The sequence below is a fragment of the Chelonia mydas genome, chromosome 6 (assembly GCF_015237465.2).
Source record: "Chelonia mydas isolate rCheMyd1 chromosome 6, rCheMyd1.pri.v2, whole genome shotgun sequence".
Taxonomy (NCBI): Eukaryota; Metazoa; Chordata; order Testudines; family Cheloniidae; genus Chelonia; species Chelonia mydas.
In genome coordinates this window covers 117602947-117627122 of record NC_051246.2, presented here as the reverse complement: position 1 = coordinate 117627122, position 24176 = coordinate 117602947, and the positions used below count along the sequence as shown (strand labels likewise).

The 24176-nt window shown below is 45.5% G+C and overlaps 1 protein-coding gene across 4 annotated transcripts; it reads left to right on the top strand.

Annotated features, from left to right (window-relative positions):
* The first annotated feature begins 15 nt into the window (after positions 1-15).
* Positions 16-22862, top strand: PPP1R36 (protein phosphatase 1 regulatory subunit 36). Of its 4 annotated transcripts, none has more exons than XM_037901093.2 (11): positions 17-138; positions 2367-2431; positions 3771-3857; positions 4643-4776; positions 4903-4969; positions 5952-6050; positions 9889-10029; positions 17581-17623; positions 19491-19684; positions 19775-19969; positions 20333-22862. In XM_037901093.2, exons 1-11 carry the CDS (start codon positions 130-132, stop codon positions 20562-20564), a joined length of 1266 nt encoding a protein of 421 aa, XP_037757021.1. In that variant the 5' UTR covers positions 17-129; the 3' UTR covers positions 20565-22862. The 4 variants fall into 4 exon arrangements, with proteins under 4 accessions (XP_037757025.1, XP_037757021.1, XP_037757024.1 ...); XM_037901095.2 differs by lacking the exon at positions 17-138 and adding an exon at positions 2764-2947; XM_037901097.2 differs by lacking the exon at positions 5952-6050 and having other exon boundaries at positions 16-138.
* Positions 22863-24176: the final 1314 nt, after the last annotated feature.

Below are 24176 nucleotides of genomic sequence, written 5' to 3'. Positions count from 1 at the left end.
AGCAGCACGGCAGCCCTCCTTGCACGCTGGAACCTGTAGTTTCTAGGGGCTGTTACCGGGGTACCCGCTGTAAACAGCGCCTCCAGCAGCCGCCCTGTTCTCTCCGCGGCCGGCGGGCTCCCAGGCACCATGCAAGCGGTAAGTTTCCCCGCCACGGCTGCTGCCCTGGCCGCGAGAAGCGGAGGTCACGGAGACGGGTTTGCTGGCTCGTGGGAGGGGAGGAGGGTTGGATGGCGGCAGAGGATGGTCAATAGCCTCTCGAGTCCCATTCTTGCCTTGCGGGCGGCGGCCCCACAACAGCCCGGGCAGGGAGAGCCCCGGCAGTAGCTTGCAGGCGTGCCCGCAGCCCCTAAAGTAGCCAGAGGGGCCAAGCGCAAGCTGTCTACGCAGTCTGCAAAGTGATCCCCTTTAAGGGAGCAACGGTGATCTCCTGCCTGCTGGTTATTTTGGATTTGCCTACTAATGTAGGGGAGAGGAGAATGGCGTGGTAGCTTTTCTACTGGAGTCTGGACTCCTGGGTTTTCTTTCCAGCTCCTCTGAGGACTTCTGGAAAACGACTTTGTGCCTCAGTTTCTGCGCCTGTAAAAGGTTAATTATACTAACATGTTAGTGACACTAACCTCCTAGGGAAGTTGCCTTCTTAGAGATCTTCTAGTGGTGGAAGGTGCTGTAATAGATCAGTGAGAATTATAATTCTTTGCTATCAAAAGACAAATTAAACCGCCTGCCATTTTGGTTTTAATGACCATAAATGACCACACATTTAAGCAAGCAGCCAGAGAGTTATGTTTGCACAGTATAGTTTGCAGACACAGTAAAGTTCTTTATTCTGTTCTGCTATCATTGTTTACACTTGTATCTGATTATCCATGTTCTGCATCACTAACCACCTTCTTCTACTTGATCTTTAACTGAATTGATAATCCCATGTTTACAATCTCAAGATACTGCATTTATGCAACCCCTTTCATCAGAGGATTGCAAAACACTTAAAAAAAGGTGGGTATTATTTCCATTGTTCAGTTGGAAAAATTGAGGCCCAATGAGGCCAGAGGCCAAGATCATACAATAGGTTAGTGTAAGCATCAGGAATAAAACCCAGATCTCCTGACTCCCAGTTCAGGGCTCTAACCATTATACAGGTTGCCTTCTGCTGACATTAAATTATTTTGATATTCTAAGGTCTTGTCCACACGGCCCTGCAATGCGAACTACTGGCATGTGAAATGCAGTACACGTTAAAGTGTTGCACTCTCACTACCCCAGGTGGACCCTGCTAATGTGATCTAAAAGGTACCAAGTTTACATTAGCATAGTCCTGTTTGAAACATAGTCCTTTTAGTTCATGCTAGCAGGATCTACACAAGGCACTCCATTCACACCCCTGTCATCCACACTGTGACTGTGGGGCCATGTAGACAAGCCTTAAGTCCAGTATTCTGACAGCGTTTTAGAACTGAGTCAGTGTCTGTGTGGATTTCTGTGAAACGGGTTGGTCAGCTGGCAAAAAGTGACAAAAATTAATGCAATACTGGATTTAAACTAATTATCCTTAGCTGAAGAGAAAGGGTCCCAGCAACTGGATGCATGTTATCTTAAAGGTGACCTGCATAGGATTTTTTATACCTTTGCAATCTTTCCTTTTTAATGATGTATAAAGAAGACTGAAAGGTTTTTGGTGGGTTTTTTTTTCCTTCCAAAGTTTTTTTTCTCCTTATTTTTCAGTTGGAAAGACAAAGAATGTAAAATCTTATCTTCTCTGGTTTTGTTGGATGACCACTGGGAGGTCTAAAAGATGTTTTGCGAACTTTTCATACCTGAGTTAAATAAGCATGGAACCTGCTGTATCTTTAACAAAGATTTTCTTTCTCCAAAGTCTTAAATAGTCCTTGAAGTAAAATAGATGTTACCCGAAACAAACAAACAAATGTGTTTTAAAGAGACTGACTAAAACCCCTTTCTGTTCTTAATAGCTTTGCATTTACTGGATTTCCAGAGTCTTCCAATGTAAGGATGATTTAAATTTCTAATGTTAAAAGAAAAGTTAAAACCCCCAGCAAATCTTTCAGGCCTTCTTTAGAATCTGAAATAAGCAAAAAAGAATTAAAAACCCATTTTTCTCTTCCTTAGCCAGTCAGCTTTTGTTCCCAAAGATTTTGTCTGTTTGGCCAGTTCAGGAACCAGTTCTCAGGGACTTGCCTGACAACATGTGGGTGAAATGAACAATTGAGACAGACCAAACTGGTCAAACTACATAGTGTTTGTGTTATAAATACTTTGTTTAATTGGGTTGAGAATATGCCTGGATTAGATTTTAAAAAGAAGTTAAAGAGTTTACACATGACATTATATTTTAATTTTTGTAGATGATAAAAATAGCCCCAGGGCTGTGGTACTGGAAAGAGGATACCAACACACTCGAATTTGCAAGGTAAAAGTTACAGTTTGTAAAATGTATAAACTAAGGCCTTGATCCAGTAGTCCTTATGCAGGTAAAATTGGATCCCAATGGGGTTTTGCCCAAATATGAGCTGCAGGACCAGGCCCTACATATTTGTTTTCCCTGTGGAGGGAATAGCTTTTTAACTCTCACTCTGTAGACTTTGTGCCTCAGTTTCTGCGCCTGTAAAAGGTTAATTATACTAACATGTTAGTGACACTAACCTCCTAGGGTTGTTGTTTACCCCGCAGATTAATGGAAAGAGAAATTTGCCATAGACATAATGAATATGTTAGTGACATTTGCTTTGCACTACTCTCCAGCAGAATTCACTACAAGAGGATTCCATCAAGGCATGTTATATCAGCTAGGCACATGCCTGAGACAATGCTCTGAAAGTCAAAGGCCAAATTCAGAACTGAAGCACTGGGTGCAACTTCACTGAAGACATGGAGCTGTGTCCACTGCTATGTTTGACCCTGAAGTACTTTCAAGCACCCAGGAACTGTAGGCATAATACACCTGCGCCGTTCAAGGGGTGATATTGCCCTGAAACATGATTTTTTTTTATATTTTTGTGGCAGTTGTGGATTAAGACTTTAGTGGGCCGAAATCTACAAAAAATTTGGGCCACTGAAAAAAATATAGGCTCCCTGTGCTTTCCTGAAACAGCTGACAGTGTATGTGCCATGCAGGGCGGATGATTTGGAGTCGGTCACACATGACTCCCATTTGTTGCCTCCCTGCCCCTTTCATATGCATTCCAGATCTTTCTCAGGCGTGGATTCCTCCTGTGTGTACTGTCTCTTCCCTACTCTGCCCATTACACACGCCCCTTTAAAGACTGGGTCCCAGCAAGTCTACCAGCCTCTCGGCTCTAAGGATTAGTGGGTTTCCTCAGTTTCTTGTGTCCCACAGTGTAGACCAAACTCTAGAACAAGATGGCTCACTTTTCAAGCCTATCCTCTCTGAGACATAGATATAAGAGTCTAGTCCTGTGCTCATTGATTTCAGTGGGAGCAGGAGCAGGCCATAGATCAGGAAACAAACTTTCCCTTCCTATCTCTCTCCTACCTTGCAGTGCTCTGTGTGGCAGATGCAGGAATGGGAGGATATGAAATTCATCAGATATATTTGTCCCTTTCTAAACCTGCCTCGATGGATAGCAAAAGGAATGTCTGACCCAATCACGGTTCAGAGATTTGTCTTAGTGTCACAGGGAGGCCCAAACATGTGGGTGTTAAATTGCAGTATGTACTGAATTTGTTGCACCGCTTCCCTGTCCAATTGCACTTTACCTTTCTGAACGTTCACTCTATATGTGTTACAGCTCCATCCCCACCGCAGATGCTAAAGAGAAACTCAAGAAGGGCAAAACCATCCATTTTCAGGAAATGGGTAGTAAAACACTAGACAGGTATTCCAGTTTAAACTCACTTGGTTGAAACAGGAAAGCAGCATTATTTGGGTGGGACCTTTTGCTTATAGTTTTAAGAGTTTATATTTTATTTTGATTTAACAAAGTATTTAAGGCAGAAAGTAATCTGTCACTTCAGCAGTCATTTCAGGCTGTGTGGTTAGTGGTCTGAGCACAGGACTGGGAGCCAGGAACTCCTAATGTCTATTCCTAGCTCTGACTCCAGCTCCTTTTGGTTGTGGGCAATGCACTGAAGATCTTTGCCTCTGTTTCCACATCTGTTAAAATGGAGACAATAATACTTATCTATAGAGAGGGGTCTTGTGAGGATGGATTAATTAATTCATGTTGTAAAGCACTTCAAAGATTACATTTGTTGTTACCATTATTATTTATGTTACACATGGACTAGATTGGAATACACTAAAAGGCACAGTTAACTTTCCTCTTTACCACCCATAACCTAAAATATCTTTGACCTATGTAGTATGGTCACAATTTGTTATATTACCAAATGAAAGAACCACATTCAGAAGTGCTCTGAAGAGTTGAAGGACCGTGGTTGGCTGGATGTGGTCTACTTGCAATAGCTTGTTAAAGAGAGAAAGAGAGAGAAAGAAAGAAAGAAAGACTTCAGAGTAGTCATCAAACATTTTTTAACTACCAGTTTCATCTTTAAATTGAATCAACTGAAAAGAGAACGTCCCAGATGTTAACAGCAAGCTTGTATCTGACTGTAACCCAGATGAGTGGAATTAACAATGTTTTTTAAATCCTGCCTGTAGATCGACTCCTAGTATGTTTCGAGATTTGTTTGGTGCAAGATTCCCTGAGAAAAGAATGAATATACAAGAAGAGAAATCCCCTAGGCTGTCAAAGCGGGGACAAAATGAGTGTGTTACATTAGATGATGTTAAATGTGAGTAAACACTGTCATTTGGTCTCAGCACAGTGTTATCCTTACAGATTAGAAAAGTATTTCCTCTAAAAGTTTTTCCTCAGAAATATTTTTGACATCCATTTTTTCCACTTTGTGCATTTTTAGATGCTGCTTTGTTTCTGGTACAAGAAGATGAATCATATCATATACCATCTTTTACAGCAGTTATGAGGTATGTAGTCTGGAATTTGTTCTAAGAATTGTGTGTGTGTGTGCTGTGTGTTTTAATAACTGATAGTGATGGATTCAGAGCTTGTAAAAAGTGGAGAGCGAAATATTAGAGATTTAAAATCTCTCATCTATAAAGTTCAGTGGAAAGTGCTACCAAATGCATTTCAGCCCTAACAGAGTACAGCAAATTAATTCCCTTACTCTTATGAAAGGGTCTTTCACTGTGTTTACTAAGGGCTAGATTGTGATTTGGGGCTAAACACTCATGCAGGGTAGTAATTCTAATTGCATCCCCATGCAGGCTTACCCACACATCGGGTCCGGCACTAGGCCCTAGAAGGGAGGAAAGAACAAGGTGGAGCCTTTGTTCTGCGCTGCCAATACTAGAACTGCTGAGCTGGTGCAGAAGGTGTCAGAATTTGGTGCTGGTATTTGTCAACAGTAAATTAGTTCTCTGCTGCCCAGAACAAGAGGGAAGCGGAGAAGGACTTGTACCTCAGAGATATGTCCCTGAGGCACAATGGGGTGGTACCACTTCCGTACTACCTTTTGCTCAGGGCCCTCCCTACAGCCACAATCTAGCCATAAGGGAATGATCACTTGAGAAGAGAAGCATTTTTCTGCCTGGATTTTTAAATGTGGGTTCCACACTTAACGGTGTATTTTGTACACAGAAGTCATATGTTTTATAACCCACCTACTTCAGAATGCCCATCTCCTGGAATGTCCACATGCAGATCCACTCTTCAGCATGTTTCTTGGACTGTGTTGTTTAGTATTTCTGTAGGGGCATGTCCCTGCAAACCCTTACTAGTGGGTGTAGTGCTTACTACTATGAATAGGTCTACTAGGGTAGGAAGCTCTAGGCTAAGTGCTAAGTGTTGGTAGACTGTAGGTGCTTTGGGGCAAGGACATGTTTTTAGGTTCAGACTTACATCAGTAGTGTTACATACATGAAGGTAATCTTGCTGTCTTCCATTTAGGAGTAAGCAGCTGGATGAGTTCCTCATGGCTCTGCTTTTCTATTTATCGTATTATCTGGAAAAAATGGCCCTGGAAAAGAAACCCAAATCTTTTATGGTGTAAGTAAGAGGCTTTACTGATTTAAGGACACAGGGCCTGACCCTCCCTGTGCAGGCAGGCCTTACTCAAGTGAATAGTACCTTTGCTTCAATGGGACACCACACATGAGCAAGGATTACTGCAGGATTGGGCTCATAGTAGATACAGACTAGATTTCCCATTACTGTCTCTGTTGGGACATTTGAATGTAAAGGTCTTTTATGTACAAGGGGAGCATTATGGGTATGTTTTGAGATGCTGACACAAACAGGCACCGTTTACAGGGTTAAAGGTGGAGGGCCCAATCCTACAAACATATAGTCCTAGACATACTGCTCACTACTGAGAATAGTCTCTCCTCCCTTCCTAATATGTTTGTTCTCCTTTGTCTGTCTTGTCTATTTAGACTATATGCTCTTTGGGGCCTGGACTGCCTCTTACTATGTCAATACACACTGTGCCTAATGAAATGGGGCCACCATCTCAACTCGAGCCTCTAGATGCTACTGCAGTGCTAATAAACTACAATTTATATTTCCTTTTTCTTCACTAGGATAAGTCATGGTAGTAAGCACTAAGCCCAGCCCTTTGTGTTTGCAAGATAGGGCCCCAAGTAATCAGATAGTTGTTCACTAGTGTCCCACATAATTTACAGCAGCTATTATAAATGAGCAAAGGTGTGTATCCCTCTGCACAAAGTTAAGTCAATCAGCAGCTTGTGACATTTCAACCTCTTTCCTAGCTTTCAGCAGGATTTTTGACATAACAACTCTAAGCAGGTTATTATGTCCAGGCTACCTGCCAAATTAATGCCCATATATTATGGAGCTACAATAGAAATTCCAAAGTAGCTAAGGTTGAAAGTAGCTTTCCATCATATGCCTGATTTCAACCCCCATCAGTGTCCTTACACAAATAGATTCCACCTGAAATTTTTCATCTGTGGTCTTGTGCCTCAGGAAGATTTGATTTTGGGGCCACGCTTCGTTTTAGGGCTCCACTTATAAATGGTTTATAAAGTGTGACTACATGTTATAAGCATGTTACAGTATGAGAAGTATATGTGAGATGGTTATATACTGTTATCTGGTTTTGACCCCAGTGGTTAGACAAAATGCAAGGTGTTGTGGGTTGCTTTTGTTAGGAGAAGACCTTGATAACAGAATCAGTTATCTCTTGGATGTACTCCTGTTTATTTACAAAGAATGAACGAAGTCCTGTTTTGATGAACACAGGAGGAATCAAACAACAGGAGATAGTGTCTTTGCTCAGAGTTCCAACCCTCTTTTCTGCTAGCACTGTTACTAAAAGCTCTCTCTCTCTCTCTCTCTCTCTCTTAGCTTTTTATCAGGGTTATGCTACCAATGCTTCTGTGACTATACCTGGTAATTCCTTACAGCCTTCTCTGTTTCCTTCTGTGTTTCTCCTGCTTCTCTCACTCAATCCTTTATAATCCATTTGTAAGTGGAGCCTTAATATAAAGTGTGACAAGTTTGTTTGTTTTTGTAGGACAGACTGCTAGGGATTTGTCTTTAGCTGTGTAGGCAGAGCCGTCCCTTGGGTAGGGCGAACTGGGGTGATCGCTCCCGGCCCCGCGCTCTGGGGAGCCCTGTGGGCTGGGGCGATTGGCTGGTGCGATCGGTTCCAGAAGAGACGAATCCGTCACTTCTGCCCCGGGCCCTGCACCCCTTTAGGGACAGCCCTGTCTGTAGGATTGATAAACTCCAGATCCATAGGTGAGGTGTCTGTCTGACCCTGTAAGGCGATGTCTGCACTACAAAATTAAGTCGACATAACTTACCTTGGCATGCAACTTCTGCAGTAATTACATCGCTTGTGCATGTCTACACTGTGCTCCTTGTGTCAGCCGTGCACATCCTCACCACGATGTCTACTGTCAGTGTGGGGCATTGTGAAAACCAGAAACAGTGAACAGAAGTAACACAGTGTCTGCACTGACACTGTGTCGACCTAACTACATCGACCTTGACTCTACACCACTTGTGGAGGTAGAGTTATTAAGTTAGTGTAGCAGGGCAGTTACGTCAGCGGGAGCGCAATTTAAATGTAGACACTGCCATAGCACTGGCTGCTGCTGGGGCAGTCTCGGGCCACCGCCTCCCCCCAGCAGTAGCAGGAGTTTGGCTGTGGGAGAGGGCTCAGGGCTGGGGGTTGGGGCATGGGAGGAGGTGAGGGCTGTGGGAGGCGCTTATCTTGGTGGGCACCCCGGAAGTGGCGACACGTCCCTCCCTCAGTTCCCAGTCAATGGGAGCTGCGGAGCCGGCACTTGGGGCGGAGACAGCGTGTGGAGCTAGGAGCTGAGCATGTCTCCGCTTCCGGGGAGCCATGAGGCGCCGGGTAGGGAGCCTGCCAGCCCCGCCAACCCCCCCACCCAGCACCAGGCGTATCCTGGGCTGCGCGCCACTGCCCATTCCCCCCAGCACCAGCCGGTGTCCTGGGCTGCTCCCCCCAGCACCTGCAGCACTTCCGGGCTGCCCCCCCAAGCACCTGCGGCACCCCCAGGTTGCCCCCTGAGCACCCATGGTGCCCCCAGGGCCGCCCCCCGACGAGCACCCGCGATGCCTCCCGGGCTGCCCCCCATAAGCACCTGCGGAATCCCCAAGTTGCCTCCCCTCCAAGATTTAGTCAGGGGTATATAGTACAAGTCATGGACAGGTCACGGGCCATGAATTTTTGTGTAGTGGCTGTGACCTGTCCATGACTTTTACTAAAAATACCCGTGACTGAAACGTAGCCTTAGTCACAAATAAATAAATGAGATCCATAAATCATAAATGAGATTTCACATATGGTGGTCTTGGATTCACTGGTAGTGCTGTGGGCTGCAACCAGTAAGATGATCTGCAGGTCCTGAAATTGCTAGTGTCTCCATCTGGAAAGGCAAGATGCTGTCCACTTAAACGGTGAGTAGTTAGGCTCTTGCTAAAGAGTACGTAAATTGACTGAACTCACCTCTGCGTTTCAAACATTCTTGCTTTGGAAGGTTATTGAGGCATTCATGGCAAAGCCTCTCTGGGTTCATCTAGATTCCTTTTGCCATGACTCTGTCAATCTGGTTTCAGATCTGGGTATGGTAAAGAAAGACAACCTCTGTGTTTTATCTTCACTTGGTGCTCTTCTGACTCTTTACGAGTCCCAGCCTGGGTCGTAGCAGATTTCTTACAGATACACTGAGCAAAGAACTCCAAACTCAACCAGCCACCCTTCCAAAAAGCAGTGAAAGTCACTCCACCCCCTGGGTGGCAGTTTGAGCTCGAAAACATAAAAACAAGTGTTTTCTTCACTTTCTAAAAATAATCTTCTACTTTTATTGTTCCTGGAATCCCATATTTCAGAAATGGTTTAGTCTGAGAGTTCTACATTTGCTTTATTAATTTGTCCTAAAAGAGGATGAGAACCTTTCAGCATTTTTTGGAAGGATTTTGGAGATGTTTGCTCAGCGTGGCCCCAATTGTACAATGAAGTGTGCCAACATACGGATCTGTTTGCAGGACTGGGGTGTATATCTGAACTTGCAAGAAGTCCCAAGGGTCCCTGTCTAGGCTACAAGAAGGGTTCACAAGCTTGGTAAGACCAGAGAGAGTTCCCTGGCAATCTGTGGATGTGGAGCTTGCAAACCCTGCAGGGTCATAGAGAGCTTATGGGGCCAAGTCCCATGCTGTGTTGCCCCACCAGCCCTGAAAATGCTCTAAATCAATCTGACTGTAAACGGGTCCTCTGGGTTGGTTCATACGGTGTGATGGTTTATACATATTCTTTCCTTTCATAAACATTCAGACATATCTCACCTAAACAGAGCACCCTTTAAAATAACTATTTTTCCTTCTTTTAAAACAGAAACCCCAGTGTGTTAGACCAAAAAGAACTGGAGGAGACATTGGCTAAGCTAGCAGGAACCAAGAAACACCTTGCCAAGGTGTACTGCATCCTTATTCTTGGACTAGGAATGGCTGAGCAGCATCACATGGCTTGTGGAAAGTAAGGAAATGCACTGAATAATTTTCCCATTGATGACTCCTCACCAGGTGTGCTTGTATTGATTGTAGTCAGTGTGGGGCATTGTGGGACGGCTCTTGAAAGCCAGTAACAGTCGACATAAGCAACATGGTGTCTACACTGACACTGTGTTGACCTAACTACATGGACCTTGACTTTACACTGCTTGTGGAGGCAATTGTTGCCATTACACCTGACATCCAGCCAGTCCAAGCATGGGCCAGGGCCCTCATTTTGGGTATGTCTGCACTGCACTCAGCAGCATAGGTGCTGACTCCGTGGGTGCTCCAGGGCGGGAGCATCCATGGGGAAAAATTAGTGAGTGCTCTGCAACCACTGGCAGCCAAGCTCCTATCACCCCCCACCTCACCTCCTCCTCTCACCTGAGTGCGCCACGTCCCTGCTCCTCCGCCTACCTCCCAGCGTTTCCCGCCCAGCCGCCGCCAAACAGCTGTTTGGCAGCATTAGCATGCTCAGGGGTGGGAGGAGCAGGAACGTGGAGTGCTCAGGGGAGGAGGCGGGGAGGAGGTGGCGCCAGGGCGGGGATTTGGGGAAGGAGTTGGAATAGGGGCAGGGAGTGGGTGGAGTTGGGGTGGAGACTTTGGGGAAGGAGTTGGAATGGGGGCGGGGCATGGGTGGGGCCTCATGGAAGGGGTTGAGTGGGGGCAGGGCCAGGGGCAGAGCAGGGTCGAGCACCATGGGAAAGAGGGAAAGTCGGTGCCTATGCTCAGGAGGTGTGATTGCAGCAGGTGTAGGCATACCCAAGTCAGCTGTGATCTAGCTAGATCAAAGCTAGCTCGAGTAAGAATAACATTGAAGCCACAGAGGTATGGGTGGCAGCTGTGTCCTGGTGTTGCAGGCAGGCAGGGCTAACCTGTGCAGCCTCCCATGTGCTGTGATTTCATTGCTAGTGTTACTCACGCTGGCTTTGATCTAACCTAGGTACGTCTAGATATGCTGCAGTCACACCTCCCACTTGCAGGCTAACCAGACCTTTTCTTTGACAAAGATAAAAGCCCACAATAACCCAGTCCGAGTGAGCACTGCAGGAGGGAAAGCACTGGCCAGGGCTGAGTGAGCAGCTCGGAAAATATTGACTTTTGTTATAAATAGGAGGCCTGCCAAGTGATTCAGAGAGTGCAAGGCCAGATGGGACCACTGTGTCCTCTAGTCTGACCTTCTGCATTACACAGGCCATAGGACTGCAACACATTGCAGCAGGGCTTTGGATACCTGACTTGCTGCTCAGATCCAGCTGTGCAGAAGCCTTGGTGGCTATAGGAGCGATGTGGTATTGAGTGGGTCCAGCACAGTCAACTGGGCAAATCACAGTGCTGACATTAATTGCCATTTCCTAAACCTCAGGGGAAATTGTGAGGGCAATGTAGCAAGGAGGAGGGAAGGTTAATACCTCTTAGAAGGAGAAAGGTAAACTAATTAATCCATGTAATATATCATCTTGTGATACCAGTGCTATGTCACATACCTCCTTGTGATCAGTGAGCTGCTATGCACCAGCGTACTGTGCTGGCACAGCCCATCCACACTGTTGGGGGGAGGGACAGCTCAGTGGTTTGAGCACTGGCCTGCTAAACCCAGGGTTGTGAGCTGAATCCTTGAGGGGGCCATTTAGGGATCTGGGGCAAAAAAAATTGGGGATTGGTCCTGCTTTGAGCAGGGGGTTGGAGTAGATGACCTCCTGAGGTCCCTTCCAACCCTGATATTCTATGATTGCTGTCCTGTTGCTGAAGCCTTTTCCTACCTACTTCCATGATCAAGCTGATCCCCAGTCCCTCCAGATTTAGGTTGCCACAGTAACGACTCTTTCCAAAGCAGAGTTGCTGATGCCCATCCATCCCAGATCTTGAATGTGAATTGTAGAGGAAGGGTAACATGCAACCAGCTACTGTAACTGTTGGCTGCCTCAAGCCTTTCTTCAGATCCCAACATACCCTCCTCTCTTGCTAGGTGGGAGCTAGTGCAAGAGCAAAGCTGGGCGTGGGAGTTGCAGAAAGGCCATAGGAGCAGTAGAGGGCTGGAGCATGAAGAGAAGAGGCTGCACTTTGGGAGCGTGGGCAGCAGCAGCAGGAGGGGGATTGGGTGCTTTAAGGGTATGACTACACTGCACACTAAGCATGGAGCTGTGGTGTGCTGGCCTGTTGACTCATGGGTTGCAGTAGTACAGTGCTGGCCAGCCAGAAGATCCTGCATTGGAGCTAGCCTGAAGCATGGTCAGCATGAACCAACCAAGGACTGGGAGGGATGGAGAGAGGGGAGAAAAAGAGGTACAGAGGGCAAGAGAGATGGGGAAGGAGAGAGGGGAGTGTTGGAGGAGATAAGGGATCCATGGAAAAGGGGGGAAGGAAAGATGGAGGAGGGAATGGAGAGGGACATGGGAAGAAGAGGAGAGAGTAGTAATGAGGGATGAAGGTGAAATTGGGAGATGGAAGGAGAGAATGAGAGGGACATAATCAAATGAATGAGAGACCACATGGTGCTGAGGCTACAAAATCATGTCTTATTTGCTCACACTCCTGCATGATGCTGTATTATCCCTCGGAGCTGAGAGGAGGGCAGTTTATTGTCCAGCTTCCAGGCATGGCGGTCTCTGGCTCAAACACTCTTCTGTGCTAGCTTGGTGAATGGGGTGTGTGTGTGTCTGTCTGTCCGTCCGTCTGTCCCTCCACTCCCATTAATGAAGAGGATAGGGTAACCTGCAATGTGAGCAGACCCGGGGGAGCTCTCCTGATTTCCCAGGGAGATCCCACAGCACTCTCACACAGTGTGTGCCCCACATTCATGAGGCCCTGAAGCACGAGGAGTAAAGAGCACAGCGCAGTACTCCCTGTGCACCCTGGGGCCACAGCATTGTATGACCAGCTCCTGGATCTCTGGGCTGATTGCAGTTTGGGGTGGTGCTGTGGGGTTGTTTTCATTTTCTTGCTGATTGGACAGGGAGAGTCAGGCCAGCGTTTTATTTTTCCGGTTGGAGCACAGACTGTAATACAGCCTCAAAGGCTGCAGGTACAAGACCCAATTTGTGCAATGTCTTCTCGGGCCAGCTAGAGCTACTGGTTCTGAAGAACTAATCTATTCACTGTCCTTGCTAGGATAAAACTCCCTGGACAAGAAATCAGTGGAACAGGAGCTCTGCCCTACTTATTGAGTCTGCTGCCAGTTCTCTCCCTTCTCTTTCCTGGTAGAGGGAAAGGAGCAGGGTTGTAGCTATATAGAGAGAAGTTTATTTAAAAAAAAAAACCCCTGCAACAATCTGGGTAAAAAGTGAAGAGATGTGAATGAGAATTGTCAGTATTACTTAGTATTTACATTACAATTGTGCCCAGAGACTCTGAACAGGATTGGGGCCCCACTGTGCCAGGCTCTGTAGAAACATAGGGGTAGATGTGGTCCCTGCCTCAAAGAGCTTAGAGTCTAGAGCCTGGTTTACATTACATGGTTAGGTCTACATAAGCTGCCTTGTGTCAGCCGAGCTGTCCAAGCGACTTCACTTAAATTTGGCTCCTGCCAACATAAAGGCCTCTCCACACTGATTTGGTAGCATCACTTTCCTGAGCAGCGTAGAGTCACAGACGATGTAATTAATTAATTAGACACTGTGTTGCTTACATTGAGTGTTACTGGCTTTCAGGACCTTCCCACAGTGCCCCACACTGACCATACAATGGATACAAGCACTCCTAGTGAGGATGTGCACTGCCAACACAAGGAGCCAAGTGTGCACACTCACAAGCGATTTAATAACTGTGGTGGTTGTATGCCAACGTAAATTAGGTTGATCTAATTTTGTAGTGTAGACATGGCCTAAGAAGACAATCTATCTATCTGTCTGTCTATCTATCTAAGGGTGGCATTTTCAAAAGCACCCAGCATTGGCCTATCTCTGTTCCCCTTGAAGTTAACTGAAAATCCCACGCACCATGAATGTATTTGATTCCATACATCCATCCACCTGTGAGAGATACAAACTTGTTTTGCAATTACATACATAATATATAAACTTTCCCAAATTGACTTAGATTAGCTTGAAATGGCTGAATGGTCACTGGGAATTCCATAGACTGCCTAAAACAAGTGCTATTGTGTCACACTGATCAACATTTATTAATTATTTGAGCTGGTTGAGAATTTTTCAAGTCAGTGTTTTTGTTGGAAAATACTGATTCTTTGAAACTGTTCATGGGACAGGGTTAGTTTCCACTAATTTCTCAACTAGAAAACTTCTGGGGAAAAAAGTTTTGAAATTGCTAAAATAGCACACTTCAGCATTTTTTAAATGACAAAATTTGTTGCTTTGGTTCCATATGACTTTTCAGTTAGAAATCTAAGCTAATTATATATTTTTTTTAAATTAAAAATGCAAAAAAGGTCAAAAACGAAACATTTCCAAAAGGCTGAAATGAAATGTTTCAACTGACTCAAATAGGCTGACCAGATAGCAAGTGTGAAAAATCAGGACAGGGATTGTGGGGTAATAGGCGCCCATATAAGCAAAAGCCCCGAATCTCAGGACTGTCCCTATAAAATCAGGACATCTGGTCACCCTAGACCCAAGCCTGATTGTTTCTCAGATTTTTGGTTTGTGACAGTTTTTGAGATTTTGACTTTTTGTCCCGATTTGGAATGAGGAATTTTTTTTTGAAATCTCCACATTTTTCCAGGGATGGGAAAAGCATTTCCCACCCAGCTGCACTAACTATTCATACCCAGCTGTTAAGTTATTAATTGTTCCTGTGAAGTTTTCTCCAAGGGTTTAGAAAGGAGCCTATGCTGGAGGAAGAGTAGCGTGAGGCTTCAAAGGGCATCCACGTGCAACGTAATAATTATTGAAATGTTTGTGAAGCGCAGCTTAGGAGTCCTATTTTGATGTTATCGCAGACTGTGTTTTGAGGAGTTCCCCAGCAAACCTATTTGTGTGTATGAGCTTTAGTTCTTTTATGTCTCCAACCCTGAGGAAGGAATAGGTGTGTCTGGCTTTCTTTCTGAAACTGCTGGGACAGATTGTGCAATTTTTTTATAGTGCCAATTTCCTTCTGGGGAAAAGTAGGTTGTGTCCCCAGAGCTGCATACATTACTGACACAAATAGGGCTAAAGCCGGGGGGGGGCTCACTTGAAGTCTGAGGCAGGACTCACCCGGACCTTGTTGTGGTCCCTAGTCCATAAAACACATAGCCGTGGATCAGAGAGTTGCTAAAATGGCATATGAAGCATTTATTTTCAGTTGCATCCACATGCAGGATGCAGGGTCCTATAAAAGTTAGAGAACATTGTGTTTTCATAAGCACACACGCCTCTGCTTAATGTAGCATCTGGGTTTGGCTGTGCTTTCCTCCACTATGTCCAAAGCATTCATTTCTGCACTCACTGGCAGTTCTACAGACTCCTTCTGACTGGGTTTCTAGTGCATGGGATGCACTTCACTCACTTAGCCATTCACATGTTTCTGACAATGCCCCCTCCTGAGTTTGTTGAAGTTTACCATTTTCCTAACTCCGCCATCATTTTCTTAGCTAATGAGTAAGAGTGCACCAAACACAGGAACTAAAGTTTCCCACTAACTTTAGGAAGTTTTACCTTGGGCCATTTTCTTGGGTTAACCTCCCTCTGCATGGTTAGCTTTGGAAGGGAGAGGGATGGAGACCACAGCCCTTCTGGGCTCCAGTTGAAAGGCTATGTTCTGTCAATCTTTCATTTAGAGTGGTTGGGTTTCCTAGAATGCAGAAAGCAGTTGGAGGATTTTGTCATTAAGGAACTGCACAAGCTACATCATGCTAAAAGGTGAAATCAGCTCTTAAGGGGTCATTTTTCTTAATCCACTGTTAGATTTCACGATTATAATGTTCGTGGCTGATAGCGCATTACAGGTATTGATGCGCAACAAAATTTGTTGAAGTGACTTTAGAATTCCGCAGTGACAATGGGCCACGTTGCTTGGCCACTGTTAAGCTCAGGGGCTCCTACCCTTCCCATGTTGAAGGGAGTCAGTTGCCTCTGTGCCATCATCACCTCTTACCTTGGACCCTGCGTAGCACATGGGGTTTGGGATCTGCAGCTGGGAGGTGTCAGGTTTGGGGAAAGAGGGCAGAGGAATTGAGTGGGGCTGGTAGGGATGCACATCTTTCCCCTGGCCACTAAAAAAGCCAGTGAACAATTCATGCCGTCTAGAGCATATCACTTTTGCTGTCCCCTCTGTACTGAGGTTTCTGGGTGCAGTGGCAGCTGGGGAAGCCCTGATCATGTGGAACAATTGGCGCTGCACTGTTCGGAAACCAGGGAAAGCTACAGTGGCCCTGAGTTCTGGCATGGAGGCACAGAGCCTCTTGCATATCCCTTAGGATCTACCCAGATCCTGCGGGAATCTGTAGGGCCTGGATTGGGGGGAAATTGCTTCCCATTCCGTGGGAGCAAAGTCTGCCCCCTTGCAGAATGACTGAATGGCTTCTCGTAGGTTGAGGTTCTGCCTTCCAAATCTACAGGTATGTCCATGGCAGGGGTTAGCTGTCCCGGTGTCCCAAACATTTGGCACAAGTGTGAATGAGATCAATGTACTTCCAGAGCAAGCCTTTCATGAGGAATGCTACTGATACTTTAACAGAGGCTGTTCTCCTAAAGCTTTGTCACTCTTCTACAAGTTTTACATTTCCTCTCTGAGTCCCAGAAATCCTCTCCCTTCCATGTCTCATGTATCGTCTTTCAGCTTTGAGCTGATATTGCTCCCATCCTAGCTATGCCCCCATTGAAGTCATCGAGAGTTTTTCCATTGACTTCAGTGGGTGCGAAGTTAGACCAAGGCTGAGTATTTTTTAAAATCCCACCCACAGGGCCCGATTTTAATAGATACAGAACCCAAAACTCTATGTGAAATGAATGGGAACCTCATGTGCTCAGCACCTCCAACTGTCAGGCCCATGACATTTGGTCTCTGGCCGATTTAATTAGCTAAGCCACATAGTGTTGTGGATTTTCTTTCTTTTCTTTCTGAGTCAGTCCAGAAATCCTGCCTTTCTCTTGGACACTGGTCCTCTGCGTTGCAGCCTTACTGTGCTGGTGAAAAGTCAGCTTTGTGATAGCCATATGATTTGTTTCAGAGTAGCAGCCGTGTTAGTCTGTATTTGCAAAAAGAAAAGGAGGACTTGTGGCACCTTGGAGACTAACAAATTTATTTGAGCATAAACTTTCGTGAGCTACAGCTCACTTCATCGGATGCATTCAGTGGAAAATACCTTGATAGATTTCCACTCCATACGGCTAAATTCAGTGCCTTGCATAATGACAGGTTTCAGAGTAGCAGCCGTGTTAGTCTGTATTCGCAAAAAGAAAAGGAGTACTTGTCAACTGAATGCATCCGATGAAGTGAGCTGTAGCTCACGAAAGCTTATGCTCAAATAAATTTGTTAGTCTCTAAGGTGCCACAAGTACTCCTTTTCTTCATATGATTTGTGTCCAGTATGCTGTTCAGAGACTTGAAAGCATAACTCCAGCTATTAACTTTGTGCTGTTGTTGATTGTCTTAGGAGAAAAACATCATCAACACAGAAGGACCGAGAGTTCTTTGAGGTAAGAAAGAGACATTCGTGGATAGACACTGAGCTTTTTCACTAATCCTAGAATAAGATGAAACGAGGAAGCATCACAAAAGGTAACTGCCCTGGGCTCAAGATATTGGGCCAGATCATCAGCTGGTCTAAGTTGACTTAGCTCAGTGGAAGTCAGTGGTGTAAATCAGTATGGCTTCAGCTGAGGCTCTGGGCCAGAATTACTAGTGGTGGAGAAAGCAGTGAGTTGTTTAAATTGTCACTAACACACACTTCCTCAGAATTGTTCCTGCTGAGACAATACACTGAGAAAGTGGGTCAGCCACCAATTTTGTCCTGTGTTTTGCATCACCTTGTGTGCTCTTTTACTCAAATTTTGAAGGCCTCCATTTTGTTCGTCATTGTCCCTACAGAAAATAAAACAAAGCAGCTCAAAGTCTTCATGAGCAACCCTACAATAACAAAGCAGTTTGCATGTGATGAAAGGAAAAAAATCAGCAAGAAAATAGAGTTCAGTTTGAAACGTCCATTCGGGTTAAATCCAATTGCAGCCTAGCACTGTGTGATTCAGAAATGTAACCGTCGTAAAGATGACAGTAACATTTCCCATCATTCTTAGTAACGTTTCCAGATGTCTATGCAGGAATAGCCCTGTGAACAGGTTTTGACAGTTAATTTCCAGATACCATACTTCACCAGATTCATAGAAAACATTTGAAACCAATACGATATTTTGGACTCCTGTGGATTGTGATGAGCTTACTTAGGGCTTGTCCACACCTGACATGCTACAGCAGCACAGCTGCGGAGCCGTAGCACTTCTGTGTAGACACTACCTACACCGACGGGAGGGGCTCTCCCGACAATATAGTTAATCCACCTCACTGACAGGCTGTTACTAGGGCCTGGTCTACACGGGGTGGCGGGGATCGACCTACGTTATGCAACTTCAGCTACATGAATAACATAGCTGAAGTCGACATATTTAGACCTACTCACTGCAGTGTCTTCACTGCGGTGAGTCGACTGCTGCCACTCCCCCGTCAACTCTGCCTGAGCCTCTCTGGTGCTGGAGTACAGGAGTGGACAGGAGAGCGCTCGGGAGTCAATTTATTGTGTCTAGACTAGATGCGATAAATCGACCCCCGTTGGATCGATCACTGCCTGCCGATTCAGCGGGTAGTATAGACATACTCTATGTTAACAGAAGAATTCTTCCATCGACCTAGTGCTGTCTATACCAGGGGTTAGGTCGGCACAGCTACATCTCAGAGGTGGATTTTTTACACCCGAGAGATGTAGCTATAGCTATGTAAGTTTCTGGCATAGACCAGCTCTTAGCAGAAATTCTATGTAATGGGGACACGTTCAACCTGTGCCAAGTATCCCTGGTATTTAACCAGGCGCTAACTGGGTGAACATCTGAGCTTTGGTCTTTTAATACTGAAGTTGCCAAGCAAGGATGAGATGTGGTGATCTCATTTCTCGTAGTAGTATTCGATAAGTAATTTCATTTCCAGTCTTCTCGGTAAATTTTTAAAACGTAATGTCCTATTCTCCACTTAATCCCTATGACATTGCAGTGACTCAGTGTGGGGAGACACTACTGTTTCCAACTGAAACACAAGCATATTGAACAGGACTCAGGGTGTTTGACTCTAAAAACAGCCATCAGTCATGGGAAGTGTCACATTAAGAGACATTCTACTGTGCCACAAGTCTCTACTGTAAAGCGTATGCTGTGATACTGGGTCAGACTCTATCCTGATGTATCTCTGTTGACTTCAGTGGAGTTACGCCAGCAGATAATTTGGTCCTCCCCTTTGTATGCTGTGGCTTTCTCTATAGAATAGCCATATTCGGTAAGATTGGTCTTTGTTTCTGTTTAGTGCTTCTACAACTTCTGTACATACGTGGCCTGGGTGGTGTTCAGACGGAAGTACTTCCAAGAGATTCAGGAAGAAGTGGGCAGGCTTCTTCGCTCTGACATATTTAACCCCGCATTGAGAGAAAAGAACAGCCCCGACCTGCAGAAAACAGATGTCTCTGCCAATCAGAGGAAAGTTATCTTTCCCTATCACAGGTACCACTCCTTGCTTGTTATCCTGGCACATAGGGGAGTTTGCACTGCACCACCCAGATCAAACAAAAGCCTCATTTGTTTTTTCTGAAGGAGCATATATGCCAGACGCCCTGCAATAAAGAGTGTCGTTGGCCAGCGCTCGCCGGTGCTCAGTACACTACTGCCCCTGCCCAAAGACAATGCTGAGTATCTCTTCCAGAACCATTACTTGCATCGGGGCAGAACCCTTCCAACCAGCAGCAGCAAGAACCTGCCGGACTACTCAACTGTTGAGCTTACACCCAAGTAAGGAGCTGTTTCCATGAATGTTGGCTGTATTTCTGCAAGGGATGGTTGACACTTAAAGAGCCCTTCCACCTTAACGGGGGTGGTGTGTCTGATGTACTTAACTGAAGGCCCCTGCACCCACGTTTCTTCCCAGACCCAGCAGGACCAATGTAGTCCCACTGCATGGTGGGAGAGCAGGATTTGGGGACTTAATTGGTGCATGATCCCTGTGCACAGAGGCAAAGTTTTTCCCTCAGGGTAATGCCTGACCCAGGTAAAGTTCTTCGCAATTTTCCATATAAAGTTGCAAATTCCACCCCTGCACCCCAGTTTTCCTTAGCCCTGGTGCTTCAGTTACATCCGTGACTCCTTTTGAAACAGGGTTGGCATCATTGGAGCCCTTCGCAGCAAGTTCAATCCCCACACTCTCATGCCTATTGGGGTGATAGAGGAGGAGGAGGAGGAAGAACAAAGAACAAAGAGAAACAGCTCCTCAGTCAGTTCATATGACCTGGCTTTGTCATCCCACAGAGGCACCCAAGTTGGAATCGGTCGCCCGAGCATGGTACTCTCGAGATCAACTATAGAGGGGGACTACTCTGAGAATGGTTAACAGAAATGGCGCCCTCTAGCATTGAGGGTAATTCTAGCATGTGTTAAGTAAACCACTTTGAAGCTTCATTTTTAAGAGCAGAGGCTATTTGTTACAGGTAGTGAAGCGTAGTGAAGGCATTAGACTGGGATTTAGAAAACCTAGCTTCTGTTTCCGGCTCGGCCACTGACTTGCTGTGTGACCTTGGGCAAGTCATTTCCCCCACTTGGTGCCGCAGTTTCCCCATCTGTAAAATGGGGATAATGATACTGACTCCCTCTGTAAAGTGTTTTGAGATCTATGGACCAAAAGAGCTAGGTATGATTATTATTTATTCCTTTAAAATTTGCATTGCGAGAAGATTCCTAGAAGGATTAAAAGTTCTGGAAATGATGGTTTTATGGGAATTTCCTCTTACATTTTTAATGTATTGTGTTTACTCATTTTTGATTTCTGTAGTGTTTCACTGGGCTTTGCACACATGCATCTCTCCAGACTAATGCATGACAAATGTTGATAAATGAATAGCAAAGACGAATCCCACTATTTGAAGATATGGGGGAGATCCTCAGTCGTTGTAAATCAGTGTTGCTCCACTGAAATCAAGGGAGCTATGCTGATTTACTCCAGATGAGGAGCTAACCTGAAGTATTTATTATGTAGCATTTATCTCTTATCTTTCATTTTCACCAGTGGGAAAAATAGGTCCTAGAATTAATACCAATTAAAATATGCATTTGGGATGTCATCATCATGAAATAAAAAGCTCAGCAGTCCATAAGTAAGGATAAAATTATGTCCCAAAGTCTTGGATTCTGTGACTTTCAGAGAACTCTGTGACATTTTCCGCTTCAGCCCTGGGTTGGTGGGGCTGGAGTTCCCAGCCCTCATGGGGACCCTGCAGCTCCAAACTGCCAGCCACAGAGCTCTGAGGGACCACAGGTGGTGGGGGCCCTGGAGTTCCCAGCCACCATGGGTGGCAGGGGGCCCCCGGAGCATCCAGCTGCTGGCCCTGGAGCTCCCAGCCACCATGGGCAGCAGGAGCCCCACAGCTGCTAACCACCTCAGGTGCCCTGAAGCTCCCAGCCTCCAAAGCTGCAGTGAGGGCTCAGGAGCTGTCAGCTACAGCGGCAGGTGCTGGACAGCATGGGTTGGGCTTCAGTCATCCCCTCCCCCATGGGGCTCAGGCATCAGTCAGCCTCCAATCGGGGTGTCCCCCCCTCCTTATTTTTAGTAAAAGTCACAGACAGGCGTCCGTGAATTTTTGTTTATTGCCCGCCACCTGTCCGTGACTTTTCTCTTAATCATAAGAAATTACAAGGGTTTACCTATAAAACTGTCTGTATTCTGTTACCATTACCATTAGCAGAAAACCGTGGTGAGATCCTGGCCCTTTTGAAGTCAATGGGAATTTTACCATTGATTTCAATGCGGCCAGCATTTCACCCCTTGGCTCTAACAATGAAAGAAAACTAACGAGGGGTAGAGTTTTCTGAGAGCTGAGAAGAAAACTTAAACATCTCAGTGTATTGTTTAAAATGCTATCTGTGGGACTGCTACAGTCCCCTTATGTACACAGACGTTGAATGCAACATGCTTTGTTCAGAACAAACACTTCTATATTATGCATTTCTCCATTGGTTTAGGGAGGCAAGTTAGTGAGAAGACAAATACACAAGAATCAGATATGGGCCTAGGTTAATGTCCTTTTCCCATGAAAAACATATTGCTGCTAGAATATATAGCAGAAATTCCAAACACCTGGCCCCTCCACTGATGTATTTATCTCATCCTCATAACGTTGAGTTTTTGCCAATATTAAAGTTTTATTTTTAGAAAATAATCAGTAAAGTAAGATTGCATCGTGTGTAACATGACCTTAATGCTGTCACATATGGCCTGAAAAATACACTGAGGGGAGGCTGTTTATCGCACTGATCAGAGTCTAATGATGACACTTCATGGGCTAGATTTTCTAAAAACTTGGTAGGGCCCATGCACATACAAAATGCACACACTGCTTGGTTTTGGGAATCCTCAAAGTCCCCTGTGTGGTGTACTGAAAACTGTATTGAAATTGTAGGTTGTCACTTTAAATGGATTTTTCCTGGTCCTGCTTGCAGGCTAGGGGTTTCTGTAAGGAAGCATGTGATCTGGGTCTAGCAGCAGTCAATCTGGAGGCAGACAGCCTATAGTAAGGTGAAGTGAATTGTGCCTCGCTGCCTTAGGGAGCAGTCGGATTTCTTTCTCCCTGTTTTTGGGCTCTTGTATGTTATCATTCTGAATTGTAAGGAATAAAGGTGTTACTTTGCAACCTTCCAGCAAGAGTATTTATGTGTTTATCTTACTTCTCTGTGTGTATGCTGTGAACATAGCACCCTACAGCGCTTTTTCCCCACTGCATGATGGGGAAACTAGGCCAACAAGTAGGAGTTTGGTGACTACAGAAGGGTTTTCTTCTCTTGATCTGTGCAGAAAGCTCCCAGTGAAAACCCTGCGTGGACTGAGGGGTGTACATGGCCACAGCTTTCTAGCTACAGCCCATGCCCCTGAATTAAAAATGCAATTTGCCCCATCTGCAGAATGAGTCTGATACCCCGATACGCTATATATTGGCTTAACTCCAGGCCAGACATTGCCTACCACATGCAAATTAGACAAATTAGAAAAATGGTTTTAAATCAACAAGATGAAATTCAATAAAGACAGATCCAAAGTACTTTACCTAGGAAGGAGAAATCAAATGCATAACTACAAAATGGGGAATAACTGGCTAGGTGGTAGGACTGCTGAAGAGGATCTGGGGGTTAGAGTGGATCACAAATTGAATATAAGTCAACAATGTGATGGAGTTGTGACAAAGGCTAATATCATTCTAGGGTGTATTAACAGGATTGTCATATGTAAGACAGGGGAGGTAATTGTCCCGCTCTACTGCACAGAGAGGCCTCAGCTGGAGTATTGTGTCCAATTCTGGGCACCACACTTGAGGAAAGATGTGGACAAATTGAAGAGAGTCCAGAGGTCAGCAACAACAATGATACAAGGTTCAGAAAACCTGACCTGTGAGGAAAAGTTAAAAAAACAGGGCATGTTTAGTCTTGAGAAAAGAAGACTGGGGGCGACCTGACAGCAGTCTTCAAATATGTTAAGGGCTGTTATAAAGTGGTGTGTGATCAGTTGCTCTCTGTGTCCACTGAAGGCAGGACAAGACATAATGGGCTTAATCTGCAGCAAGGGAGTGTCAGGGTAGCTGGTCCCTGCAGCTAGACTGAGCCGAGCTCTTTTGAACTAGAGCTGGGGAGTCCAATCCAGCCAATTAAAGAGGGCTGGGCTACACCCAGGCCTATGAAGGGCTGCTGGTGGGTGAGACTAGTTGTGCCCTGGAGAGGGAAGGCCACACTGGAGTGGTGCGAACCCTTGTGGTGGGTTCCCTGGAGCAAGGGGGGGCAGCTACTCAGGGGGACAGCCCAGAGGCTGCTGCCCCAGAGAGGGAGCAGCGCTGGCACCTGGCCAGACCAGGGAACCTGCCCGAGGCTCCTGAAGGGGGTGGAGCTGAAACCTGAAAATAAGGACTGAGTTATGACTGTCTTTCTGCTTGCTTATGTACTTTTATTAAAAAAATAAACCTTG